At 36.0% G+C, this 26,158-nt stretch overlaps 2 protein-coding genes across 2 annotated transcripts in view; one reads left to right on the top strand and one right to left on the bottom strand.

The window, feature by feature from the left end:
• Window positions 1-13,130, bottom strand: part of LOC115448628 — a 35,244-nt gene extending 22,114 nt beyond the window's left edge. The window contains 1 exon segment of the mRNA XM_037447005.1: window positions 12,875-13,130. The gene's annotated coding sequence lies outside the window, so the exon portion shown is untranslated.
• A 757-nt stretch (window positions 13,131-13,887) lies between these two features.
• Window positions 13,888-26,158, top strand: part of LOC115448630 (protein boule) — a 34,040-nt gene continuing 21,769 nt past the window's right edge. Inside the window, exon 1 of the mRNA XM_037447006.1 lies at window positions 13,888-14,609. Within this exon, the coding sequence (XP_037302903.1) occupies window positions 14,238-14,609 (372 nt within the window). The 5' untranslated portion in view covers window positions 13,888-14,237. The remainder of the gene's footprint in view (window positions 14,610-26,158) is intronic.

Genomic DNA, 26,158 nt, shown 5'->3' with positions numbered 1-26,158 from the left:
GAAAGTCAAAGTTACAATATCTACCTACATTTTACAAATACACATTTTTTTTTATTTTAGCTGTTGACGAAACATTTTGCTCAAACAATTTCTCGCATATTTGCCATAATGCCTAAATAAAACAAAGTAACTTTTGATTTACCAATAGGACCTGGTTTTGATGTTATTTAAATTCCAGAAAAAAACCGTTAAGAGTTTCGCACCGCCGGCACCACGAGACGCTAGTGTCAAAGAAAAATATTCAAATCGATATATTGAATATAAATTTTCCCCGTTTCTACAACATTTTTCGTTACTACTCCGCTCCAATAGTCATAGCGAGATATTTTAGCCTATAGCCTTCCTCGATAAATGGGCTATCCAACACTAAAAGAATTTTTCAATTCGAACCAGTAGTTCCTGAGGTTAGCGCGTTCAAACAAACAAACTCTTTAGCTTTATATAATAGTATAGATTAGATGTGTTAAAACCCAGTTAACCTTAGACCGGGAAGAACAATGCATCCTCACTACCGATTATGGGCATTGGGCAGGTGTACACAAATAATGCTTTATATCTGAGTTCCGCCTGCGTGGAAATATTTTCTAAGAATATCACCAAACGCTTACCGGGATCTACAGCAAAACTTGTCCAGGATGTTCTAAATATTATGCCAAATTTCATCTAATCCATTCCATAATTTACATCTGACAAACAAAATTTAAAATGTAACGAACTTTCACATTTTTTATATTAAGTCTAGTAGGAAAAAAAAGTTTTTGTTACCTCATAATACCACCCACCACATACCACCTAAAAGGTCGGCAACGTATCTCTACGCGCACTCGTCTAGCAGATGTTCATTAGGCGTCGGTGATCACTTACCATCAGGTGAACCGTAATATGTTCCTTTGCCCCGTATATGAGAAAAGAGGAAACAAAATCGAAATCTGGAGTTTGATCCTCTAGGGCTGTAACCAAGATGCCTTTTTACAAGATCCCCCCATCACTTCTTCATCGTACTTTTGATACAAAGAGGACATTACACATGTAATAATTTCTATTTATTTAAGAAAGCATAGCAGTAGCACATGCATTAGTGTATTACAATATTAGTTTATAAGAAATAGCAAATTCTGATGCACCTGCTTATTTAAGGTGTGTACAGCATTCACAATATTATATTAAACACTGTTGTATTTCACAATATTCCAAATATAAAAGAGCAACTAATAGTCACATACAAAATAAAAATAAAGAAATTATATTACACAAGTTAGATTTCACTCTTCGGCTTTTTGATGATAATTATCTCAAAGTTTGTGAATGAAAACAATATAAATCGTTAACAGTAACATTATGTGGAAATAACCTAACCTAACGATAGATGTATTTTTAGGATATAATTTCTAATTTTTCATTTTTTTATTATCTACTGGCGGTAACGTGTAAGCAAGGCATTTTGGCTAAGGCCCTGTTGAAACTGTATAGTAGCAAAGAGTATAAACCAAACAATAATAACCAATGTGAGCTAGTACTGGCAGTATGCCGCTTTAAATTTAGAAATTGTATACGTCTATTTTGTCATTGTCTAGTCTTTACTGTTCTCAATAAATCCACTAATCTTTTTACAATCCTAAGTTATTTCTTTCATAATCCATCAGGCCTCTGTTCAGACAACTCTTGTTTGGTTGTTTATAACAAGATATGCTCAGCACTGGAGCACCACAAAACATCAGGCAGCCGATATCCTTGAGCAATACCTTTGAACTTGTCTGGACACCAACAAAAAATCTAAACACAAAATTACGCGTGTTCTAAAAGTCTGTACTGTCCGTAACCATTTATTATAAAGCAATTACGTTAATGAATGCCTTTGTATTCGACAATACGTTAAACCTGTTGACTGTTTAAAATATAAAAACTAATTAATTTTGACCTTAAGTCCTATTTTGTTTGGTTCAAAGTACTTTAACAAGCTTTTCTATATTATCATTGTGCTGACATTACAAATGCAAGTGAATGTGAGAATGTTTCTTACAAGTATATGAAGATACTGTATTAAATAAAACTATTTTACGGATTTTATCGCGTTTTTTTGTATTATAATTATCCCCCGACATTTCGAAGACTTTTCAGCCTTCGTAACCACGAAAATAATTTATTTTATATCTATTATATGTCTGTATAGTTTTATTTTAATATCTAACATTCGCGTAAACATAAGAAATCATTAAGATACTGTATTTTAACTTGAAGGATTTCCCGTAATTATATAATATAGGCTATATTTTATTTCAACAAGCTTGATACCCTACCAAGTTCGCGCAGCATTATCTACACATAATATAAAACAAAGTCCCCAAAAGCTGTCTGTCTGTATGTGATCGATTTTCCCAAAATCGATCAGAATGGATTTTTATGAAATTTGGTATGGAGATAGTTTAAGACCCTGGTAAAGTTATGGACTACTTTCTATCCCCGGAAAATATATAGCGGGACTTTTATCCCAGAAAACTCCTTCACGCGTGTGAAGCCGCCGGGCACAGCTCTAGTATTATACATAAAAACTTCCAGATACGTTAACATCAGTAATATTTTAATAGTTTATACATACGCGTCTCGACAAAATAAACGCAAGCTACAAAATTTATAGAAGTCAACTTGCCAATTTTTTACTCGGTAAACATCGGTTGAGGAAATCAACTCCAAAAAGTTTTCTTGTTAATCTAAACATTGTTTAATACGCCTCCTCGAGCAAGTGGCCTTGAGCTATTGTTCCCTACTTAGCGACGCACGAGCTACGAACGGGAATATTCAATGATTCATAAATAATTGCTCAGAAAAATTGCTTTTGAAAATCTTATTTTTTTTTACGTTATTTAAGGAAAGCTTACAGAACCCCCTTATTCATAGATGTTTATTTTCTATGGACGGAGTAAAGCTGTGATAATGTGACATAGGGCCGTTGCGACTGGCTAATATTCAGATACAACAATATTAGCCAATCACAATTGTCAGCACTGAAAAACAGACTTGTTATCACAGCTTTTCTCTGTCCTTAGATAAATAACGACTATGAATAAGGGGTAATAATAAATAAGGAAGTGACTTTCATCAATAAGTAAAATTAAGTTGCTAATTACAAGATCTAATTAAGAGTGTAAAAATATGCATTACAGTGATTAAGAACATTCACAACCAGAGTGCACAAATCAACGATGATGATGATGCCACTTATATACTACTAATAAGCTAGGATAATAAAAGCAAAATAACGAAAAAATCTAGCATTTAATGTACCAAAATATCCCTCATTAATTCGCCTATTAAATATAGTTAGCTGGTGATAGTATATATCCGACCACAAAGCGACCAGCGTATACAAGCACCCGTCATAGTGCCCCACGTGTGTCGCGTTTCGTGATCAGCCTGTATATATCCCGTTCCAAAAGACCGGCATAATTGTGTCGACTGTTGAAGGGTAATCATTTCTCGTCAGTCAACATGCTATCCTGCACTCTACTTACCATCAGGTGCAGCGGGGTCACTTTTTGCCCTACCTATATGAAAAAGTGTACTAAAGTATTATGTGTACTTTTAAAGAGAATATGCACGGATTTAAATATTTTATTGACCTAATAGGCCGTTTTATTGAAATCCAGTGGTGTGTTTAGTGGCTCTCCTATGAACTCAGCATGTACTGAGATGGCCATCTAGTTGCCAAGATGTGAGCGTACGTCTTTGTCAAACGTTTACTTTCATTTCTTATTATAAATATCTACCGATTTTGTTACATTTTCCTCCTACCTCATTGGCAATAAAAAATTCTTTCTTTCTATTTTCCTTATGAAACTAATGAAACTATATCCACACAATTGAAACAACAAAGTTAAGTGTTATAAATTTTGAATAGATATATTTTAAAAACTATATAGAGTAGTATTAAGTCTATTGCGATACGGGCCTGGAGCCTAATGCAATGGCCGCCGCGCCGTGAACTGATGTCGTATGTTCTTGTATCGTGTTTAATAAATAAATAAACTAAAATAAACGAAATAAACTATTAGCGCGCCCTTTTTCTGGGGGGAGGCAGTTAATACCCTTTTGCTATTTAAAAATTCGAACATTCGCCTACACCAAAGATATAGATGCCTATTGCCTAGAGCCGCATGATGTGGTTCGATAAACTAGCTGTTTCCCGTGACGTCACACACTTTGCTGATAACTCTTGTACCAATGTTAGCACGCAGTGAATGAAAGTTATAAAGGCACTCATTTATCCGGAAGGTAGGCAGAGATGAGAAAATACGTAATTTTGCGGTAAATTTTATTAAAAATGTTTTTGTTTTTTGCAAGCTACAAGAAGCGTACACGCAACTATATCATGTCAGCTTGGTAGTAGAATACACAATACAGTGTTGCCAGAATCTAGGACGCTAAGTAAGGAACCTAATATAATATTAATTATAGGACTATTTACTGTCATGTTATTTTTTTAAATATATTTTTATACCTCGTAAATATATATTATTGAATGTAGGTAAATATATTATATTTTGTCTTTATTATCACAGTTGTAACAATCAAAAAGACAATTTATAATATTTATATTATGTCGACCGGGTCAATTAACTAAATATATTATTCTTCGACCGAGTCAATGAACTATTTCATAAATATTTTTGTCTTTAAAACCGATATTATAATTTAGGTAAAAGTCCATTGGTGGGTACAGAACTCTGCTACGGAAGGGTTTAGGCCTATATCCAACAATGAACAAAGGATGAAATTTTCCCTAAGGAACTCGATGCAACTTATAATTACTAATAATAGCATAAATGAAATCTGTAAATCGTTCTAATGATTATAATTAGATTTTACATCAATTACGAAAACCCAGCAAGGATCGGATTATATGGACCCTTCGCCATTATTGCCCAACTGACCTCATTACTTGTACGAATTGGAAGACTTCACATACTATCGATATGCTACTGAGAAATCTCAAGCATTACAGCAATTATCCTTACATATAAAAGAATGTCTCCTACCGCGTCTTTATGTCTGAACACGCTAAACCCCAAAACCTAGCTAACAGATTTCTATGTTTGGTATGGATATAGTTTGAGACCCTTATGACTGGTTTTGCTTCTCTAGAAGCAGTCATGACCCTTCAGGGACGGTTTCGCGCAGCTATCTCAGTGCAACAAGATACCCCGGGGCCATCCCGTATGCACCGATGAAGGCTCCGCGGGCTTTGGTTGGTATGCCGGTGTAGGATATAAAGGTGTAGAGACTCGGTCCAATGCTCGCTCGAATGCTTTACTCCCAAGTGTCGACATTGGGCCGTAACACCAATGAAACCAACATAACCATGTGGTGGTAGCGATAACGCGTTCTTCATCATCATCAGCCGCAGGACGTCCACTGCTGAATATGGGCCTCCCCCAAAGATTTTCAGATCGCCCCATGGAAGCGGCCCTCATCCAGCGACCTCCTACGACTTATTAAGTCATCTGTCCACCTCATAGGTGGACGTCCGACGCCGCGCTTGCCAGTTCGTGACCACTCCAGAACCTTCTCGCCCCATCGGCCATCAGTTCTATCGCGTTTTTACCTCAGGAGAAAAAAAAAGTCATGACCCTTAACATCAGTGTCCCTTGTCATTCAGTTACAAAAAAATGCTTATCAATCTGAATCATCCCTAGCTATTGGCGTGCATTGTGCAAGGAATGACATCACGGCGGCCATATTGTTGTTCGTAAGGTAAGGGTTATCACTCTGAACTTCGTCTCGGCCCGGAGTTACAATGTAGACGGCGAGGTTACTGATAAAGGGTTGTTGTTGGCATTTACACGAACTACTCGCCCGGACAGACGTCCTGACCGTTATTTTAAAATAATACTACTATATGCTGCCTACTGCGCAGCACGGGCCTCCTCAACTACTGAGAAGAGTTGGGTTTTACAATACAGCCCTGTATATACTGCCCAGTGTTGAGCCCAGGCCTCCTCTGTTACCGAGAGGGGACAGCCTTATTCCACTACGCTGGCCTAGTGTGAGCACACTTCACATACCTTCGAAATTCTTTGATATGTGTTTCCTCGCGATGTGTTTCTTTAGCTGTAAAGCGAGAGATGATTGATAGAGAGACTTTTAGAGACTTTCCCGCCCTCACACCCACCATTACAACACCTGTAAGCCAGGATCAGTAGTGGCACGCATTTTATGACACCGAGCAGTGAAGCTCGGCGAGTCTCAGGGAAAACTAATATGTCATTATCCTGCAACGAAATTAACCAAATAGGAAGATAGGGAGGAGTTGGAAATATTAATTGTTCACTTCCCTCCAATGCAATGATTGATAAACAAAAGTGCGCGATAACCTACTTGGGAATGGAACACAGTCTAGAAAAAGTCTGCAGGTCTGAATTCCAAGGCACACACCTCTTGCCGCCCTTTTTATTGCATTATCATACAAACATGCAACACAACTGATGATTCAAATTGCTTAACGGAAATCGAACTTAAAACGCCACGATTCACAACCCTGGAACGTTAGCGATAACCAACACATGTGAGATATGACCTATGTGCCCATTATCCGTATCAGTTTGTACTTTTACAAGATTGTCTATAGTTACCACTGCTCTGTCGGTTTCTATCGCCAAGCTTATTTTTTTGTACCGGCAATGTCACTCCACTGCACCTTATAGTAAGTGGATGTATAATTCAAATGACTTTATTATCGATTAGCTATTGCTCGCGACTTCGCCTGCGTGCAGGAGTTTTCTGGGATAAAAGTAGCCTATAATCTTCCCAGGGTCAACTACTTTTTAGAACTATTTAACACAAAAAATTCTACGGTACATCATCTTTGTCTAGCTCCAACGGTTTAGGCAGCGTACGCCAAGATAGCAATTTTTTTCCAACTTGATATGTATCGTTATATTATGACCAAATTACACAAAATCATTATAAATTGTAGCCTATGTGTTATTCATATGTATAACCAATATTACTATACAGTTTTATCCTAAACCGTTCAGTAGTTTTTTCGTGAAAGAGGAACAAACATACATACATTCATCCTCAAGAACTTTCGTATATAATATTAGTAGGATTACTAAACTCCCGGGATAGCATCGAAGATTAAGATGGCGATTATCTATAAATAACTACTGTGATAAAGGGATGTTAAACGTGTCACGGGGAAGCCCAGTACAAACAATAATTATTGTGATTAGTCACAACTCTAATAATATAGTATGTGACGTGTAGTTACTTCGTAATTAGATTCCTATTGAACAGGGATGTCGAGTGATGTTTAATTAATTATATTGCAATAACAATATCGCCGCTTTGGCTTAGTGGGAGCGAGCTTGAACTGTTGATGTGAGGTTCGGAGTTCGAATATCATACAACTAAAATACACGGTAGAAAAAGAATTAGAAAATGTGCTCCTGAGGCGCTTGATATTGGAATTTATGTCCAACATTGCAGTCACGGGTCCCTATCACATCATAGGACTGCAATGAGCCCGACGAAGTGTGGCCGAGTCACCTTTTGGCATAACCTATCTGGAGTAAAGATATTGCTTTCGTCCCATCATTGCTAGCATCAGCCAGATGAAATCTCCAGCTGAAAATAGGTCTACGCCGAAGATTTCCAGGTGGACCTATCAAAAGCGGCCTGCATCCAGCACGTTGCTAACGACTCATCTGCCAATAACTACATGAATACAAATAGGAAAAAAATTAACAACAGAAAACGTTGTATTTATATGAACATTATTTTTAGTACATTACAAACCTGCAATTAGTTTGCGGAGAATCAGTATCAGTATGGTATCCATTGCACTTATTTTAACGTATGTTATCTACTATCCCCACACATTTAAATTTCGTCAAGCTACCTTTTATATTAATAAAAATTAGGCGCATGTCAGTCGCTCCCTAATACTACTACAGCCGACAATTACAAGCATATCATTCCTCACCCCGCGGCCCCGCACACGTCCCGCTCGTTCCGGACGTCGGCGCGGGCGATGTGTTTGATCTATGAATTCCGCGAGTTTTCATTGTTAATTATTATTTTTATTTGATGTTTTACACCAAAATCTAATTTGGTTGTTTCGGCTTTATGGTATACAAAAAATAATCTTGTATAGTATTTTATTAGAAACGTGTTTTTTGCCGGAATTAAAGTCCGAAATTTCCAGAATAATCTTCAAATCCGGGAAAGGAATACACGCGGTCGGAAGTGCATCTGCCAACCAAAGGATTGTTCATTATTTTTGTAGGATAAGCCATATCACCACTTAATACGGAAGGTGCATGAAACTAAGGCAATTGCGCGAAGAGATAAGGGACGAGGGATCGCTCGTGAGTAAGTTGGCATTATTCTGGATTTTCCCGAGATATAAAAGTTCCAACACCAGTTTTCAAAACGTATCTACTATCTAGGTCAAAGAACTCTAATATTATATAGAGTGGACATTGGGAAGATTGTCATACAAAAATTTTGCACTTACATATATGTGTGATGGTTACTCAGTCTACAGTGAAATAGCCAAACACCAATATAAAATACTTCATATTTTTTCCATATCATTATTTGCACGTTATTAATGCGAATATTAACATATTTTCTGTAAATATATTATGTTTGTAATATCTAAGGACGCTGTGACATCTTGTCATACGGAAATTTCAAATAAGACAGTGATTTATTAATATACCTATTAGTAATTTTTAGAGCAAAAAATTTTGCCCTGATGTCCCTATAACTAATTATATAGTTTAATGTCTTTGATCTAGGCAAAAACTTTACTTTGTATACTGTAGAGCCACCATAGGTACGTTATGTCGTATATGAGCCAGGGTTTCAAAGATGGAATTCTCATGTCGAGCAACACTTAGGTGTTTCCAGTACTTTCCGGAACTAAATCCCCAAAATATTTTGACGTCAGCTCAAGCAGTGATTACATCATACCAGATGGATATCTGGTCTGATGTAATCACTGTTAGGAATAACAGATAAACCCAATTACTCATGAGCGGGAATCAAACCAGAGACCTGGTGATTCAGTCAGAGCAATATGATACATGTTTCAGTACACTATCATTGTATCTGGTTTCAAATAGGCCGGCATATTTGTGTCGACTAGCGAGGTATTTAAACATCCCTAATAAGCAACACTACCTTACTTACATACTTTAATACTTAATAAAAAAAAATCTAATTCAATGAGAGACAATTTGTTTTTTATAAAACACTTCTGTTAGTGGAAAAGTCTTTTATACAACTGAGCACCATTGATTGTTACAAAAATAAAGTTTATAAAGATATGAGGTCTATAGAAGAATGTAAGACTCTGAATTAGCCCAGCAGATTAGCAACTGAATATGTAAGGGGGCAGAGAACAGAGGGGGTGCAAAAGTTCTCAATGTTAATGGTCACATTGTGGCGTCTACTCGAGTCCAGTAGCCAATGCAACCACGTGGTATCCACATTTAACTGTGTGCCTATAGCCATGCCAAATTTCCCCATGTGGCCAGCCACTAAGCAGACAAGAATTGCCTCGAAGAGGAGACCACAAATAGGCAAGCGCAGTGTTAGAAGTCCTCCTACGAGGTGGACTGATGATGTCATCAAGGTCACAAGGCTGGATGTAAGCGTGTTGTAACAATTTGATCAGATAACCTAATTTTATTTGCCTAGACTAGGAATCAAATATACAACTTCATTAGTTATTTATTAAACAATGTTTCTAAAAATATAATAATGATGCAACTCTTGAAATTTATAATCTACACTAAAAATAAAACATACCAATATCTGCCCTGTAGATAAAGTATAGACATAATATTACTATCTAAATTATATTATGCTTACAAGATCAACAGAATTAAGGTGTAATTTTACAAGTTCTCATGTAATGCAACAGTTTGTATGGAAAACCATTGCTCTGTCTATTTTTGACAACAAGTACAAACACATATTAGGTTCCAGTTTGCAGGCTATACAAGGCTATCCCTTCATACCCACCACTGCAACTCTTGCAAGCCAGGCTTTGCTTTTGTACATGTTTTGACACTCACTATGAAACTCGCTGAGTTTAAAAGTAAAAGTTCAGGGGACTAAATGTTCAGTATAGCTGCAATTGACAGATAAGGCAAGAAAGTACTAAGCATTATAAGACTTATCATTCAATGTCTGAAGATGTTGAGCCCAAATAACATGCTTCTTTTACAAATCAATGTTATCCAGCCCAAGAGGTTACAAAATCTCATCTCCACATTCAATTATAAAACAATACTTCTTATTGTTTCCAATTACATTTATCACAATGCATTGTCTTTAATTATTTAATGTATTGTAATCTTTTAAGCATACTCGGAACTTTTATTACAATTTAAAAAACAAAGACTTCAATGTCAAATGGTATTTTTCCAATTTAACTCAATTACTCAGCTGGCAATGAACTCAACAAAAGACGTCATCTTTTATATCTTTCTTATTACCAGTGGCAAGGGGTGATATTTTTAAAAAGGTAACCCGGTAAGTACATGCCTTAGTTAACATATTGCGGCCAATTTCGTAGAAAACAAATACTAAGACAAACATAAATAAACATAAAAGGGAAGCTGGTGGGAATCAGATTGTATGGATGCTTAGCCATTGCTCATTATGCATTACAGAAGTGTCTCTCTGTGTGCCGAGCCGTAAGTGTGCTGGGATAGACAGTGGCACTCATTTGCCCAATAGTGGAGCTCAATGAGCCTCTGGCTACCATTAACTAATACTAGACTCAAAAAATAATCTAGTTTTCAGATTCCATAGCAGTTTTGGTTTACTCCCAAATACTGCAGCCTTGATGATGTTAAAAAAATGTTTTCAGATGACCAACACTTTCTGTGACCATGGAGTCTATAATCTTCAAAAACATCAGGAGAAAATATAAACTAAAAACCAAAATCAAGGCTTATAACAAATTATATCTTGAAATCTAAAATCCACATAAACATAAGAACATAATACTAGGTTCAAAAATCATGAAATATAAAATCTATAAAATTATTTTGAAATTCTTGTCAGTTACCCTTTAAAGTCACAAAGTCTAATAATGGCAGAGACTTGTACAAATGCTAGTACTAAATACACCCAACTCAATGGTGGGTTTCAAGTATAAATAGTCCATTGAAATGTTATATTTTTTAGGCCTTACCTTGCGTTTTTTAGAGGACGCAATTTTATTTTTTTGATGTGTAGGGGGGGTCAGTCTAAAGCTAAAACCAAGTTTGTGGGGTCGCCACCCTTGTCCCACGACCGCCATCTTGAAAATAGGGGTTGAAATGGTTTTACGATGTATCTCTTAAACTATTTATCTGAAAAAAATATACCAACATTTTTTGTTGCAAATTAAATTCTCTACAACTTTGGTCTAGTAACTTTTTGTTGTAGAACTATAAATAAAAAAGTTATAAGCGAAAATTTTAAGAAATTCAATGTTAAGCAATGTCCATTGCAACGTCATGAGAATGTGTGTTTATAAGGTTCATAATACTTTTTTTTGTACTCTCATTTATACCCAAATACCCAAGGGACCATTAGGGAGCAAAAGAACATCTGCTTGCTATTATTATTATTATTTCTAACCTCTCGTATTGTAAGAATAGCTGATAATATTGTGTTGAAGTTGTCGTTTAACTTATATCTTTTAGTTGTGCTACATATTTCGTCGCGGATGTATTTTATTCTGTTTTTAATTGTGAAGACGATTTCGGATGATTTTAGACACGATTTTAACTTTAGTGAGAACTATTATTTTTATTAGCTTTTTGACTTTTAAAAGTCTTTTAAAGCACAGCACAACTAAAAGATATAAGTTGAATGACAACTTCAACACAATATTATCAGCTATTCTTACAATAAGAAAGGTTAGAAATAATAATAATAATAGCAGGCAGATGTTCTTTTGTTCCCTAATGGTCCCTCGGGTATTTGTGTATTATTAAGAGTACAAAAAAAGTATTATGAACCTAATAAACACACGTTCTGATGACGTTGCAATGGACATTGCTTAACATTGAATTTCTTAACATTTTCGCTTATAACTTTTTTATTTATAGTTCTACGACAAAAAGTTACTGAACCAAAGTTGTAGAGAATTTAATTTGCAACAAAAAATGTTCATACATTTTTTTTGTCAGATAAATAGTTTAAGAGATACATCGTAAAACCATTTCAACCCCTATTTTCAAGATGGCGGCCGTGGGACAAGGGTGGCGACCCCCACAAACTTGGTTTTAGCTTTAGACTGACCCCCCTACACTTCAAAAAAATAAAATTGCATCCTCTAAAAAACGAAACCGTAAATGCAACTTTTCAATGGACTAAAAGGTATTTTAGATTTATGCTTTCGTACCTCAACATGATCCAATACAAACATTTACATATCACATATACACTCTCATTCGTAACATTTACTGACCATCAATACACAGATAAGATACATAGAGACCAAGGAGTATTTATAAACAACTTTTTTATACTTATCTAGTGTCATAATTTGAACAAATATTTGTTACACCTGGACATTATCTAATACTGGCCAATGCAAGCCACTTTCACACTTATTGGTTCAAAGAAATCTTCCGAACAGGATAGTAAGCCCGTAACTAGTTAAAACTAGTTACATAAATCTATTTATAACAAGTAAATAATGTACGCCCGTCTTGAAAGGCCGCATATAAAAATGGAGGTACTTCGAAAATAAATAATAAAGCTTAAAACCGTAAAAGGACTTCAATATGCACACCGTTCCAAATTCAAATGCATAACGAAAAAAAAATACAAATAAAGGTCGCATTACAACATACCAACTCACCGAATGTGTAAACGAATGAATAAATCCTATAATTTCACACAATTGCACCCACTTTTCACTTGTAACACACGAAATAAAATGTCCCCGCGTTTGTAGAACGGTCTCGTTTGCTAATTAACGTTGCACTGCACACTTATTGCATGTTGTTGTTGGAGTTTTAAATGAAATTAGCACAAGGAAAGTGAAAACCAAACAAAAATACAACGTATGTGGTATCAGGTATGTACTAGTTGACAGTTGTACTATATGTGACAGTTATGCGAATGACAAATGACAACTACTGAGATATGTTGCCAGGAATAGGTTTATAAATATTGTTATTCATAAATACAAAAATATTTCCATACCTTATACATAACTGTTAGTTTTAGATATTATTTAATTTACCTGAAATAATACCCATCAAATGGCAATAAGACATAAAGCCTAACATATTATTATGGTTTTCAGGTAAATATTGATATTATAACTAATATTCACCCATTACTAATAATAATTACACATTTTCAATAATTACTTATATTACTGCTATAATCTACTTTATAAATTAATCATAATAGATGGGAGACGATATTTTAAGAGTCCTAATTTTATTATTAATTTCCCACAACGTGATTATATTTTCGAGAAGAAATTCCGGATTTTTGTATACACGTCATAATTTTGCAACACTATTCGTTCACTTCAACTACGTTTTATTAGTGCTTGGATGGAATAAAATAGGCTGGATTATAAATTTAAAAACAACGATTGGGATTAAATTTTATTTATAACACAATGTTTATAATTAAAATATAAATTTCAATATAAATATTATTTAGTTATGTAGATTTTTTTTACTATTATTTCAATTTTTAAATATTCACACTATTATTTTTGGATAGATTTAATCTCATTTATCTAAACTCATATCAATCAAATACGCTCGGCACGTCACGAAGATAACAAAATTTACATAATTCCTAAGATAAAAGGAGATAACAGCCACGCCACCTGCCCTCAACGTCAAACAACTACACGGCTTCGATAAGTCAGCGTTAAAATTTCGGCCGCTAGGTGTCCACGCATGACCCAGTTACCTCACCCATTAAAAATAGCGGGCGACAATAGCTCAAACACTATTTATAGTCGGTATCATTTTAAAATATCAAATCACAATATTCTTATCGTGGTGGTGTTTTAGTGCGGAACGCGCGCGGCCACCGGCGGCCGACAGCGCAACGCATCGACACGGGCCTACTCCATACGGCTCCACGGTCGCGATCGATCCAGCCGCGAGTTCCACTACTGTTTTTTTCAATCGCGCTTAGTTATCGCTAGAATTTTAGTTTAGTAAACAAGGGAACATGAATTAGTGTTAATCATGGAGAATATTAAACGGTACATTAGGAGTGAGTCTGCGAGTTGTGCACACATGGTCGAGGAGACTGCCGCGAACAATAGGAAGAGTGCGGACCCTCACGAGAAGCTGAAGGCTTTGTTGAACTCACCTGAGGAGGATACCGACGACACGCTGCCGCCCTCCGACGCGCCCAAGTTTGGCACTGTGATCCACAACAGGATATTCGTGGGGGGTTTCTCGCTGACAACCACGGATGAAGACCTGTGGAAGTTCTTCTCGACGTTCGCGACGGTGACGGCCGCGAGGGTCATCTACGACCGGGCAGGCGTGTCCAAGTGCTACGGGTTCGTGACCTTCGCCAGCCCGCGCGTGGCCAGGCTCATCGTCAAACAGGTCAGTGTAAATCCGTGGTCACCACTCCGTGAACTTTGACATACGACAATGACCCATCTCGCTTTGTTCTAAATATAAATCGACTTTCTCTCATTAAATTGCGTTTGAAACTTTAATCACATACAATTTATGTGTGATTAGCCATACAACGCCTTTTTTCATGTTCATATATTAGGTCCAAATAATATTCCGCCGTGGGTGAAGTAGATGATAAAGGTATTCATAAAATATATGGATATTTTTTTATGAAAAACGAGGTTCACCTAAGTCTCGCTCACTCGTTACGCTCGATGCTTCAAACAAAAGAAAATCTGAGAACGACAACTATTAACCGAATGGGATATTAATAAAATCATTTTACTTATAAAATGGTATGAGAACATGTCTATTTAATGAAATATTTTTTTACCTGCCTAAAAACGGAACCAATTAAAAATATTTTATTTTAATGAAGCAAACACTTTATAGTAAGTAGGTAGTTTATTGTTAGTCAATTATTCACATTTTATTAGGTAATATTTATGTTCAAAATTTAATCCTCGAATTCAATAAATTTGTAACACATTATAGATACAGTTTATTCTTCTACTTTTCTATTATGAACTTTTAATATGCCAAATCTAACTGCTCCGTACGCGTAATGCTCTTAAAAGGTGTGTTTCTCTTTGTGTATTAATAATAATATATATAGTATATACGTCTATATAAAATACAAAGTATTCCCAAAAGTATTACCTACTATTGAGTTGAATTGCAAATATCGCCAGACGTCGTGTCTGAGACTAGATAAATTACGATGGAAGTTTTCTGATAAATCTAGATTTATTTTAGCTTGTCTTGGGATGTGTAGCCTTTAACCGTTCAATACCCTTTGTGAGTCATGAAACCAAGGTCTTTGGTTTTGGAAAACAACTATAAAAGACCTTGAACTCTAATAAAAAGGGAAGAATTCTGTTGGTCGATCTTGACTACGACTTGAAAGGGTCTCATCTGGTACCTTTTTACCGTAACTTAGATACGAGAAAGCCACGTTTAGAGATTTTTTGCCGGTCGACATTTTCATCTACACAGCATTAACACCGGTTTCAAATAACTGCCGTAAGAACGAAAAAATAAATTTGTTTGATGGTATGATGGTTTCCTCACGATGTGAAGGAAAACATAGTGAAGAAACCTACCTGAGAAGTTCTCTATAAGAATTTTGAGTGTATGTGAAATCTGCAAAATGCAGGCTAGTAAATTGAACAAAGGCCTAATTCCTCTCAGTAGAAGAGTAGGCCTGTGCCTAGCAATGGGATAGTATATAATACAAGGCTGATATTATTATAAGCTTGACCATCGCCAACACTCACACAATACGCGAAGGAATACAACAGTTCTTGCACTGCCTGGCTGCAGAAATGGCATCATCCTAATATTGCTGGTGCTGCATGATGGGTTGGAAATAGTTGTTTAGGCCGAATTTGTAGTTTCGTTGGCAATATTCGTTTCTATGATGCAGTAACTCATGTTTTGAAAAAAAAAGAAAAATCTAGGCCTAAAACTATAATATTAAGAAGCATGTAACTTTTATCGGAACTATTTTTTTATAACGCTGGTGGTAGGATATATCCGTCCGAATAGCGACCGCCGTACACGCAGTGTTAAAACCCGCCGTAGTGGCCCATGTATTGAGTTGCGTTCCGGGATCAGCCTGTGTAAATCCGATACCAAAAGACCGATATAATTGTGTCGACTATTCACGGCTAATCATCACTCGTCAGTCGACATTCCACCGTACTCTCCTGCACTTACCATCAGGAGCAGAGACTTTCCCGCCCTCACACCCACCACTACAACTCCTGTAAGCCAGGATCAGCAGTGGCACGCATTATGACACCGAGCAGTGAAGCTCGGCGAGTCTCAGGGAAAACTAATATGTCATTATCCCGCAACGAAATTAATCAAATAGAAAGATAGGGAGGAGTTGGAAATCACCATCAGGAGCAGTGTGACCTTGCCGTGTCCAAATAAACTAAAATCAAGCCGGACTCGTACGAGAAAGACCTACCACCTACCAATGAGTACATTGCGGTACCTTACAATTTTAAGGTGAAGCAGCCCCAATGTCTCTGTCCTGTAACAGAAGTTACCCTGAGCTAAGATTGGAGGGAGCGATGGCGCGCCTAAAGCATTCACTCAAATGTGATTGAACTAAGCGACTTGCGTCAGGCAATCAATCAAATAGGAACATGATAATAAAAAAAGAAGCAACATTGTTGTGTGGTTTATAGTAAAATATAACTTAATAATTATACTTTACATTCCACAACACTGCAATATTGTCTAGAGTTTCAAAGTTTTATGCGGGCACTTTGTCGGTTGAAAGCCGTATGCCGCGTTAAAACCTTGAAGGTAAAATTTACTAATACCAAAGGTTCCATTTTAACTACTTATAATCTTCACCTGATGTCTCGAAGATGTTTCTAGAACATCTTCAACATACAGCTTCTACTGTTTGTAGCAACAAATACAAATAAATAAAATTGTCACAGGCTGATTTCTGTTCATTAAAAGTATTGAAGAAATATGAATACGGGTCTTTATTAGAGCAAGCCATAACAGTTTTTAGAAATTTTGTCCATCGGTCTGAATGTACACGCAAAACGAAATAACGACTGCATGCTGTTGAATTCGGTTTTCACCGTAGTATTACTAAAGATGTAACTTAAAATGTACGCCCCATTTTATCCCGAAAAATATAAACCGAGACTTTTATCCTGTTTTTTTTTTTCACGTGAGGGAGACGCAAATATTAGTCGCTTACTAAAATTGGTTCATGGCTTTGCCAGCGTCGAAAATTGCACCCGGAATAAAAGTACCATAAAAATTAGGCAATATAATACTATAGGCTACCACTATAAACCTTTCGCATAACACCTTAGGAAGTTTAGGAGCGGCTGAAAACCAGCGCTGCTCGGAACTACTGTCCAGGGCAGCATGAGCTGAGCCGCTTCCTTTTGCCTTTATAATTATAAAATTTTACTGTGCATTATAATAGATGTAACTAGTTAATAAGGTAATAAATGGATTTTTATTTTGTTTATTTATAATAATCGAGGGCGTGTCCAATCTATGTGCTGAATTTCATCGTAATCCGTTCAGCGGTTTCTACGACATATACGCAAACTTCTCATTTATATGGAAGTGAGTTGGTACGCCTATGAGAGTTGGTCATTTAGTCAAATAAGTACTAAAGCGACGTTTCGTCAATACAACGTGTTTTATTCAGCCTCGCCAGCTTTATGTTTGACTGATGCTTGAGAGTTAGCCTTGAGAGCCACATTGTTCGTTCTACGCATGGAATATTCGCGCTTTTGAAACATACAACAAAGACTATATTTAATTGCAGTGGAATTAAAAAAATCTAAATAATACTTATACTTAATATTTCATAAGTACTTTAAAGTAAAGAGCGGCTTTAATTCAATCGTATTTTTTATACGATTTATTATTAATCGCACATTTATATCCATATATCTTAGTGTTTGCTCTTATGGAAGTTTATTTTCATGTAACCAGTTTTGAGCACCAATTAAAAAAATCTGTGTTTGCATTCTTGACAGAAATAATATACACAGAATGAATACCTATACACATACGAGAGTATTCCTTTTACCCACACGGCTCCATTTTGAATAAACTTACCGAACAAATTATATCATAAACCATAATAGCAAATTGAATACGCACCATTTCTTTTCCTACTTCAACAATCCACATTTCTTACATTCATTATCGGTTACGATCACTTACTCAGTTGACAAACCAGACACCGTAGCCAAGACGCCTTTATACAATCGCTTATGCTAATAGACAAAAGAAGAAGAGATAACAAAAGTATGCATAGGAATAATAAGTTCTATCGGCAGACAACCACTACCTTTACCGTTGGAGTAAGCGTATTCTGGAGTGGAGACCGCGTCTTGGCAAACGTAGCGTGGGACGCCCTCTGGCCAGATGGCGAGACGACTTACAAATGGGCCGGCAGCGACTGGATGCATAAAGCAGCAGACCGGGCTCTATGGCGTACCTTGGGAGATGCCTTTGTCCAGCAGTGGACTGCAACTGGCTGATGATGGTGATGATAATGATGATCGGTAGATTCGTGTGTCTGGGCTACGGCTCCAAGTCGTTGCCTATTTTCTAATTAACGTGCTTATCTATCGGTCAATCGAAAATGATACTTAAAAACATAAACGGATGGTAGGTGATAGTTCAATCGTATGCGTGGGTCTGTCTGGATAGGCACAACTGTACCGTTTATTTCTACTGCCAATCAGCGGTGTGTTTGCACTGTTGGGTCCCGGTTTAAAGGACATTGTAGCCAGCGTAATTACTGGGCATTATGAGACTTAGCATCTATGTCTTAGGGTGACGAGCGCTGACACCACGTAGTTTTTAATTCAAAGTTCTGTATGGGTTTGCTACCGTTTATGGGCGGTCGTATTGCCTACCATAAGGCCAACAGACTCCTCTCGTCATTCAGTTGCAATAAAAGAAACACATATACTAGTATAATCTACCAAATAAAAATAGGATTCTTTTTACCCCTAATTGCCACATCGACCTCGCTCCAAACAAAACATCTAAATAACGTACGAATGGTCCGAACCTAAAAAAAGACCGGACTGATCTTTATTACCTAGAACAAAGCGAGTACTAGAAAAACTGTAATTGAAAATAGCACGAACATTGTAAGCTTTTACGTACGGAACTAGTATTTTACGTATTTTAATAAAGCTACTGGTGAGGGAACAATATTATTCATGATAGGTTGGAAATAGTTATTTTGGCCGAATTTATAGCTTCGTTAGCAATACTTGTTTCTATGATGCAGTAAATCATGTTCAGAAAAATAAAAGTCTACGTCTCGTTTTAGGTAAAACCATAATATTAAGAAGCATGTTGGTTTTATCGGAACTAGATTTATATATGAGCTGGTGGTAGGACATATTTTATATTCGCATAGATACCGACCTCCGTACGCAAGGTATTATAACCCGCCATAGTGGCCCACTAATACACGTTTCGGGATCAGCCTGTATATATATGGCTCCAAAAGGCCGGCATAATTATGGCGAATGTCTGGGGGTAATCATCTTTCATCAGTCAGCTTTCTATTGGACCTCATTCCACTAACCATCAGGTGCATGGTCGTCACTTTGCTGTGTTCTCATAAAAAAAATTATAAAGGGATAGTTTTGAATTTACTTACCTCAACATAGTATTCAAGATCGCTTACATTTCGTTCTGAAGGACATTGTATTTGCGTAATCACTGGGCATTATGAGCCTTAAGACTTAACGTCTCACGGCGTCGAGTAAAGTGCATCATCACGAATCCTTTTTATTTGAAGTTCTGAAAGATGCTGCAACATTTTATGGTCAGTCGTAAATCCAGTATCGTCTAGATTCTATAAAATTTTCTGTTTAGATATCGAAAGTATTAAGCATTTTTTAGTTTTCACCATCGGTTGATTACGATGTAAATTTAAAATCAACTGTGGTGCATTTACCTTGTTAAGTACTGAATTAGTCTAAGTTTGGAAGAGAAAGCATCACATACAATTCGGCAATATTTTTTTGCGTGTGAAGTAATATGCACTGCATAAATTAATTAATGAAGACTGCGACATGGCTTGTCTTAAATATGACCGCAAAAATAAATCAAATTTACTTCCGTTTCAAAGAAAAAATGTAATTCCGTGATGGAAAAATCATAATAATTTCTCGTTATAAAGTTGCTAGCATTTGCAAGTAAGTCGGAATGTTAAACGGGATTCCTAGTTGGAAAAATGCAAAAAGACTGTGAAATAAGAGCTTAACTGCTTTTAAAATGTCGACCTGACATTTATAATATTACATTTAAGTTTAAAATCTGAAATTTTTATTTACATTTTGTTACTTAATTTTGAAGAGCAAATTCATTATTCAGTTACTAAGATTTTAGGAATGTTTTAGCAGTATATTGACTACTTTTTTCTTCAAGCTGTTAAAACATTAAAGAAGAATCACTAAGATGTTCCAAATACAATTTTATTGCAAAGTATAAGAGGTCATATTGCCACAACCATTTCTTTGTAACTGAGAATATTTCTCGACTAACGCTCGTTACATCGACTACCCTCGTGTTGCAGTTGTTTTATTCTAAGAAATATTATCGAGTGTCATCGGTGATACGACCACAAATAATTATACAAAATTATTGTATAAATAGTATAAATTATATAATTTTAGAGTAGGAACATTAGCATAAATATAAATTAGATATTTTTAACAATGCAATGATTTTTCTTATTGTAGATGCTTGTAGTGATGATTTACTATGAAATAGTACAAATGCGAGGAAATATATGTATGGCCAATAATAATTTATCAGAAATTTAAATGGTGAAAACCTGACTAGAATATCTAACACATAAATGGCGTTCGATAAATCTATTGTAGAAATATTGTTGAACGCTAGTAAGCGACAGGTCCCAGCGTGTTTAGCATACCAAGCAGAAACCGATTTTCCACGACACGCGCCATGTTATTTCAGGCATGTCTCTTAGAAATAAATATCTATTCAATAATGATATTAACACGAACATAGTTAAAACCTCTTCTATGGAAACTCAGAAATAAATATCTATTCAATAATTATATTAACATAGTTACAATCTCTTTTATAGAAATATGAGTCAGACACTTTAATATTGACAGCGAATTATACGAAATAACTCCCAACAGAATAATGTTTTAACTCGATTTCCGTTTTTCGCATCTTACCTTCTCAGTTACATTGTATGCTATTAGATTAGTTGATACGTTATCAAATTAGAATCTGGTGTGATAAGACGTAACTCGACATTCATCGGCCTGCATGGAATGATTTATTATTAATGGAAGCTGTAGAAAAAGGCAAGGTTTTACTAAAGATTAAAACGTATTTAAGGTGAGAGATATAAAAATATAAAAGGAGCATATTTTTTTATTGCATTGAATGATGAGACCAGCTTGCCATTCGCCTGATGGTAAGCGATATGACTGCCCATAAACAGTAGAAACACTATCCAACACCTTAAATTATAAAGTATTGTTTGATATTCCACTGCGCTCGCCATCCTGATACATGGGATGTTAAATCTTATTATATCCAGTAGTTACACTGGCTACAATGTCCTTCGAACCGGAATACAACAGTGACTACACACTGCTGCTTGGCGGCAGAAATAGATATTGCGGTGGTACCTACCAATGCGAACCCTCACAAATGAGAAACCTACCACCAGTGAATACATACATATACACGTTTATTTTCATATATGTATTAAACAATTTCAAAGTAAAAGGTTCTGAAAATACTGTTAACACGCGATTCTCAACTCTCAATAAAATCGGGCAAGATACGATAACTATCGCGTTGCAATTCGAGAGAGTGCCTTTATTTACTGTAGCGACCGCTGAGTTTTGAGGACTGTCTATAAATAACTTTAAATTGCTATCGTAGAACTGATTTTTACACGTTAAAATAGTGGGACGAAAACACAAATTTAAATTGTCATTTTTAATAATAATATTATAATTAAAAAGGGTAACTCTTTATGTGTCACCACATTAAAAATGTTAACAAAACATTCAAAGGGAACAAATAAAATTCTGGGCTATCAGGTCTATGTAACCTTATTTTATCCATAAAGAAAGTTTTTACAAAGATTAATTAATACACCTTTGTTTACGACACTAATATTTTTTTTTTATCAGAAATCCTAAATTCAACGAAGTCCAACTATAAAATATCAGAAAAGTCAACTGAATAGAAAAAGGTAAAAACATATGAAACCTAGCACGACATTGAAACACATCACACAATGCATAGAGAAGACATTATCTTATCAGTGATAAACTACGCTATGATAACAGATAGTGGCATACTGTAGTAACAACACAATGTTACTGATTGCGATATAGAACTAAAAATATACCGTTGTATTTTGGAAACTTTACTCCTGAAGCTAGTGTATCAATAGTCCTGTATTATACTGATCCATCTGACTAAGAAGCTGAAGTAGCTGTGGATAGGACATAGCTCGCAGAAGGAACGTTCTGGAGTGGAGGCCACAAACTGGCAAGCGTCGGACGCTCACCTACGAGGTGGACAGATGGCCTAATAAATGTCGTAGAAGGTCGCTGGATGCGTCTTCTTAGAATTGGTCGTTCTAAGAAGGGCCATGTTCAGCTGTGGACATCCTGCGGCTGATAATGATGATAATAATGACCCACTGCGTAACTTTGCGCAGGCCGTAGTCCACCACGCAGGCCTGGCTTGAGTTGTCGGATTTAACATACAAAATTCTAAGGCAGAATTCTCAGATGTCTAGGTTAGGTCTTGTTTTCCTTTGCCGTTTAATCGACCAATAATTCATAGAGATGGATACTTTGACAAGTATAATAACTGTAGATAAAATTAAGGAGAATTATGCTGCCCTGACTAGATGTACACAATGTGATCGTGGAACACGATTTTTGAAACATTCCATTATGGCCGATTTTTCATTACATGCATAGATTTAATTTATTTCATACTCAGGATTCATAGTTAGATTACTGGCCTGATCATATTTTTAACTACTCATGACTGAGTTCACAAATCTAAACATATTATAAAACAAAATCCCCAAAACTTAGTCTGTATGTCATCGATTTTCTCAAAATCTACTGAATGGATTTTATATGGTTTTTACTAAATGCTAGTGCAATTATTGAGGATTAGGTTAATAGTACATTACGGTTTTATGTAAATTGAATGAAATATAACGAGTACTGTTGAAGAGGTCGCGTGGTTGTGTTGCGTTGTGTTGTGGTTGAAATACTTTGTGACACACTGATTTCCAGGTGGGCGAAGCCGCGGGCACCACTAACCGCCCATAAAATTTACTGAAATAAGAAATTACAAATTACCGATCAAATATCTCGATTTTAACATCAGGATTTCCTAATCTCGCCACAATTATTTTTATAAATAGCTCTGAATGAATTTGTTTCATTATCATGTTTGTTGCTTTTGCCATAATATTCGTGATAACCTAAATTGTGGTAGAAATAAATGCCCGTGCTGCTAGACTAAAATAAGAAGCAATAACTACAAGTTGACCAGAGCTGAGATGTTTGCCAACCAAATCAATCAATACTGTTTGCCGTCCGTCTAAAAAACCCTTGCCAAGAGCTGACTATTGATACGTTTATGGTTCCGTATAATTTGTTGAATGTTTTAGTAGAATTTACCTATTCCTCGCTTTAGAAAACAACCTACGCAATTTATTATTTGAACTCCGATGTTTTGTTTCGTGCGATAAGGTTTATGAAATATGTCTTTACATTTAGACATAAATCTGTATTATTTTTTTATATATCTTGATGTATTGTAAAAGCATTTTTTAAATGCGACCACGGCCCAGTAACGCTTAATTTTTTAGAGGTATTTAGACGCGTTGTCTTTCAGTTTTGACCATTTCAGTTTCTGACTTTGGTAATAATATCACAAATATAAAATTCAATAGAGCAAGCCTGCGTCTGGTTTATGTGGGACTATCTGAATCTAAGAGATGCTGAACAAGTAAAACTTGCGAGCTAAACACAACGAACATAAAATTCCACACCCTACTCCTAAATACACATAATAAAACCGTAGTCTTTGTTCACGCACGTCCACACGATGGTAGAACTTTGCTGGATAAATTTTGAACCAACTAAATAACGACTATAATTGTCGTATATTGAAAGCCAACACAGGATAGACGAACACACGCGAGCATAATTCTGGAAACGGTTATAAACGAAACATTATTTTGAAGTTTTGTAATTGAAGTTTTTTTTATATTTGTATGGTAAAGTTACCCCACTACACCTGTTGGTAAGTGAAGTGGGGTCTAATAGAATGTCTGCTGATGAGAGATACCCCTCGGCAGTCGACACAATTATGCCGGCCTGCTGAAATCGGATATACACAGGCTGATCCCCGAACGCGACACACTTACTTGGGCCACTATGGCGGGTTTTAACACCTTGTATACGGCGGTCGCTATTCGGGTGGATATAAAATATATACTACTAGCAAAGTATACCTCGTCGTACCAAAATTAAATGTACGAATAAAAATTTTCGCAATTCAAAAATATTTGTTGTGGGATAAATAATGCAAATAAAATTCACGAAGACGCTGGCACAGAAATTAGTCTCAGAAGTGTGGGTAAGCGACTTAACAAGCATGCCAAGTGTTAAGTCAATACAGTAGTTTCCGAAAAACAGCTCAATACCGAGATAGATTGGCAGTCGGACACCAAACTTGGCCGAATTAAGGTCAACTATTCCCGAAACGTCTTTGTTCTTTGGTTTGTTCTGTGTTCGAAGCTTCCGAGATTTTTGTTTTGGGACCAGTCACTTTTTTATTATCGTCTCTCAAGTTTAGATGTAATTTTTTAGTATTTCGGTACTTTTAACCCCGTAATGACAATAAGTGATTCATTCTCGTTGTTTTACACTATTGGTGGTAAGTTTCTTGTATGAGAAATAAGAACTGATGTCTTCTGGTTTGTAGGGCATTTTAGCTTAATTTTAATAACTGGAAATTATGAGAATAAACATTTATGTCGCAGGGAGACGAACGCAAAAGAATGTTATATATTGCAGTGTAATTCAGTTCTAGATGATGTTGCATCTGTTTATGCCATCAGGCGAGAGGCATTTTCGTATCGTCAATGCATTAAAATATCTTGATCCCATGTCTCAAAATACTTCAGAGATACCGACTGATGCGGTTTGCTAGAACAAACCCCAATACTTTTCTCATTGATATAAAACCTATTATACATCAACTGTACCAACAGCCCTCAAGCCTTTAGCTTGAACATAGCACTAGACTGGCCATTAGTCATACACAGTGAAATGAGGTCGAGCCCTCGCAAAACAGAACTCTTTGTACGCGTATTATACTTAGCAGCTATCAAAGGCTTTACGGTCATAGATGATTGTGCACTTATAGTTATATTGTATACTATAAAGGCTTAATATCACAATTCACCTGAGTGACTGTTCTGGCTTTTTGTTATAATTACTGCCACTAGTGGTAGGTCTCTCATATGTGAGAGTTCGATTGGGTAGGTACCACCGCAATGTCTATTTCTGCCGCCAAGCAGTGGGTAGTCACTGTTGTATTTCAGTTTGAAGTACATTGTAGTCTAACTACTGGATATAATAAGACTTAACATCTTATGTCTTAGGGTGGCGACCGCAGTAAAATACCAAATAATACTTTGTAATTCAAGGTTTTGAATGGTGTTAAAAAAAGGAGAGGCGTGGCAGAAATTTAATCTTACTTATATCATAAATGCGAGAGTTCGTTGGAAGTAAATCCAGAAAGAGCTGAATGGATTTTAATTGACCCATAGGTAGACCATATCTTGAATTAACATAGGCTACTTTTTATGTCGGTAGCTTGCTCCCGTGATAATAGTATTTTGTATTAGA

The sequence above is a fragment of the Manduca sexta genome, unplaced genomic scaffold (assembly GCF_014839805.1).
Source record: "Manduca sexta isolate Smith_Timp_Sample1 unplaced genomic scaffold, JHU_Msex_v1.0 HiC_scaffold_51, whole genome shotgun sequence".
Taxonomy (NCBI): domain Eukaryota; kingdom Metazoa; phylum Arthropoda; class Insecta; order Lepidoptera; family Sphingidae; genus Manduca; species Manduca sexta.
Note: the sequence above shows the minus strand (reverse complement) of the source record. Positions and strands in the feature narration are given on the sequence as shown.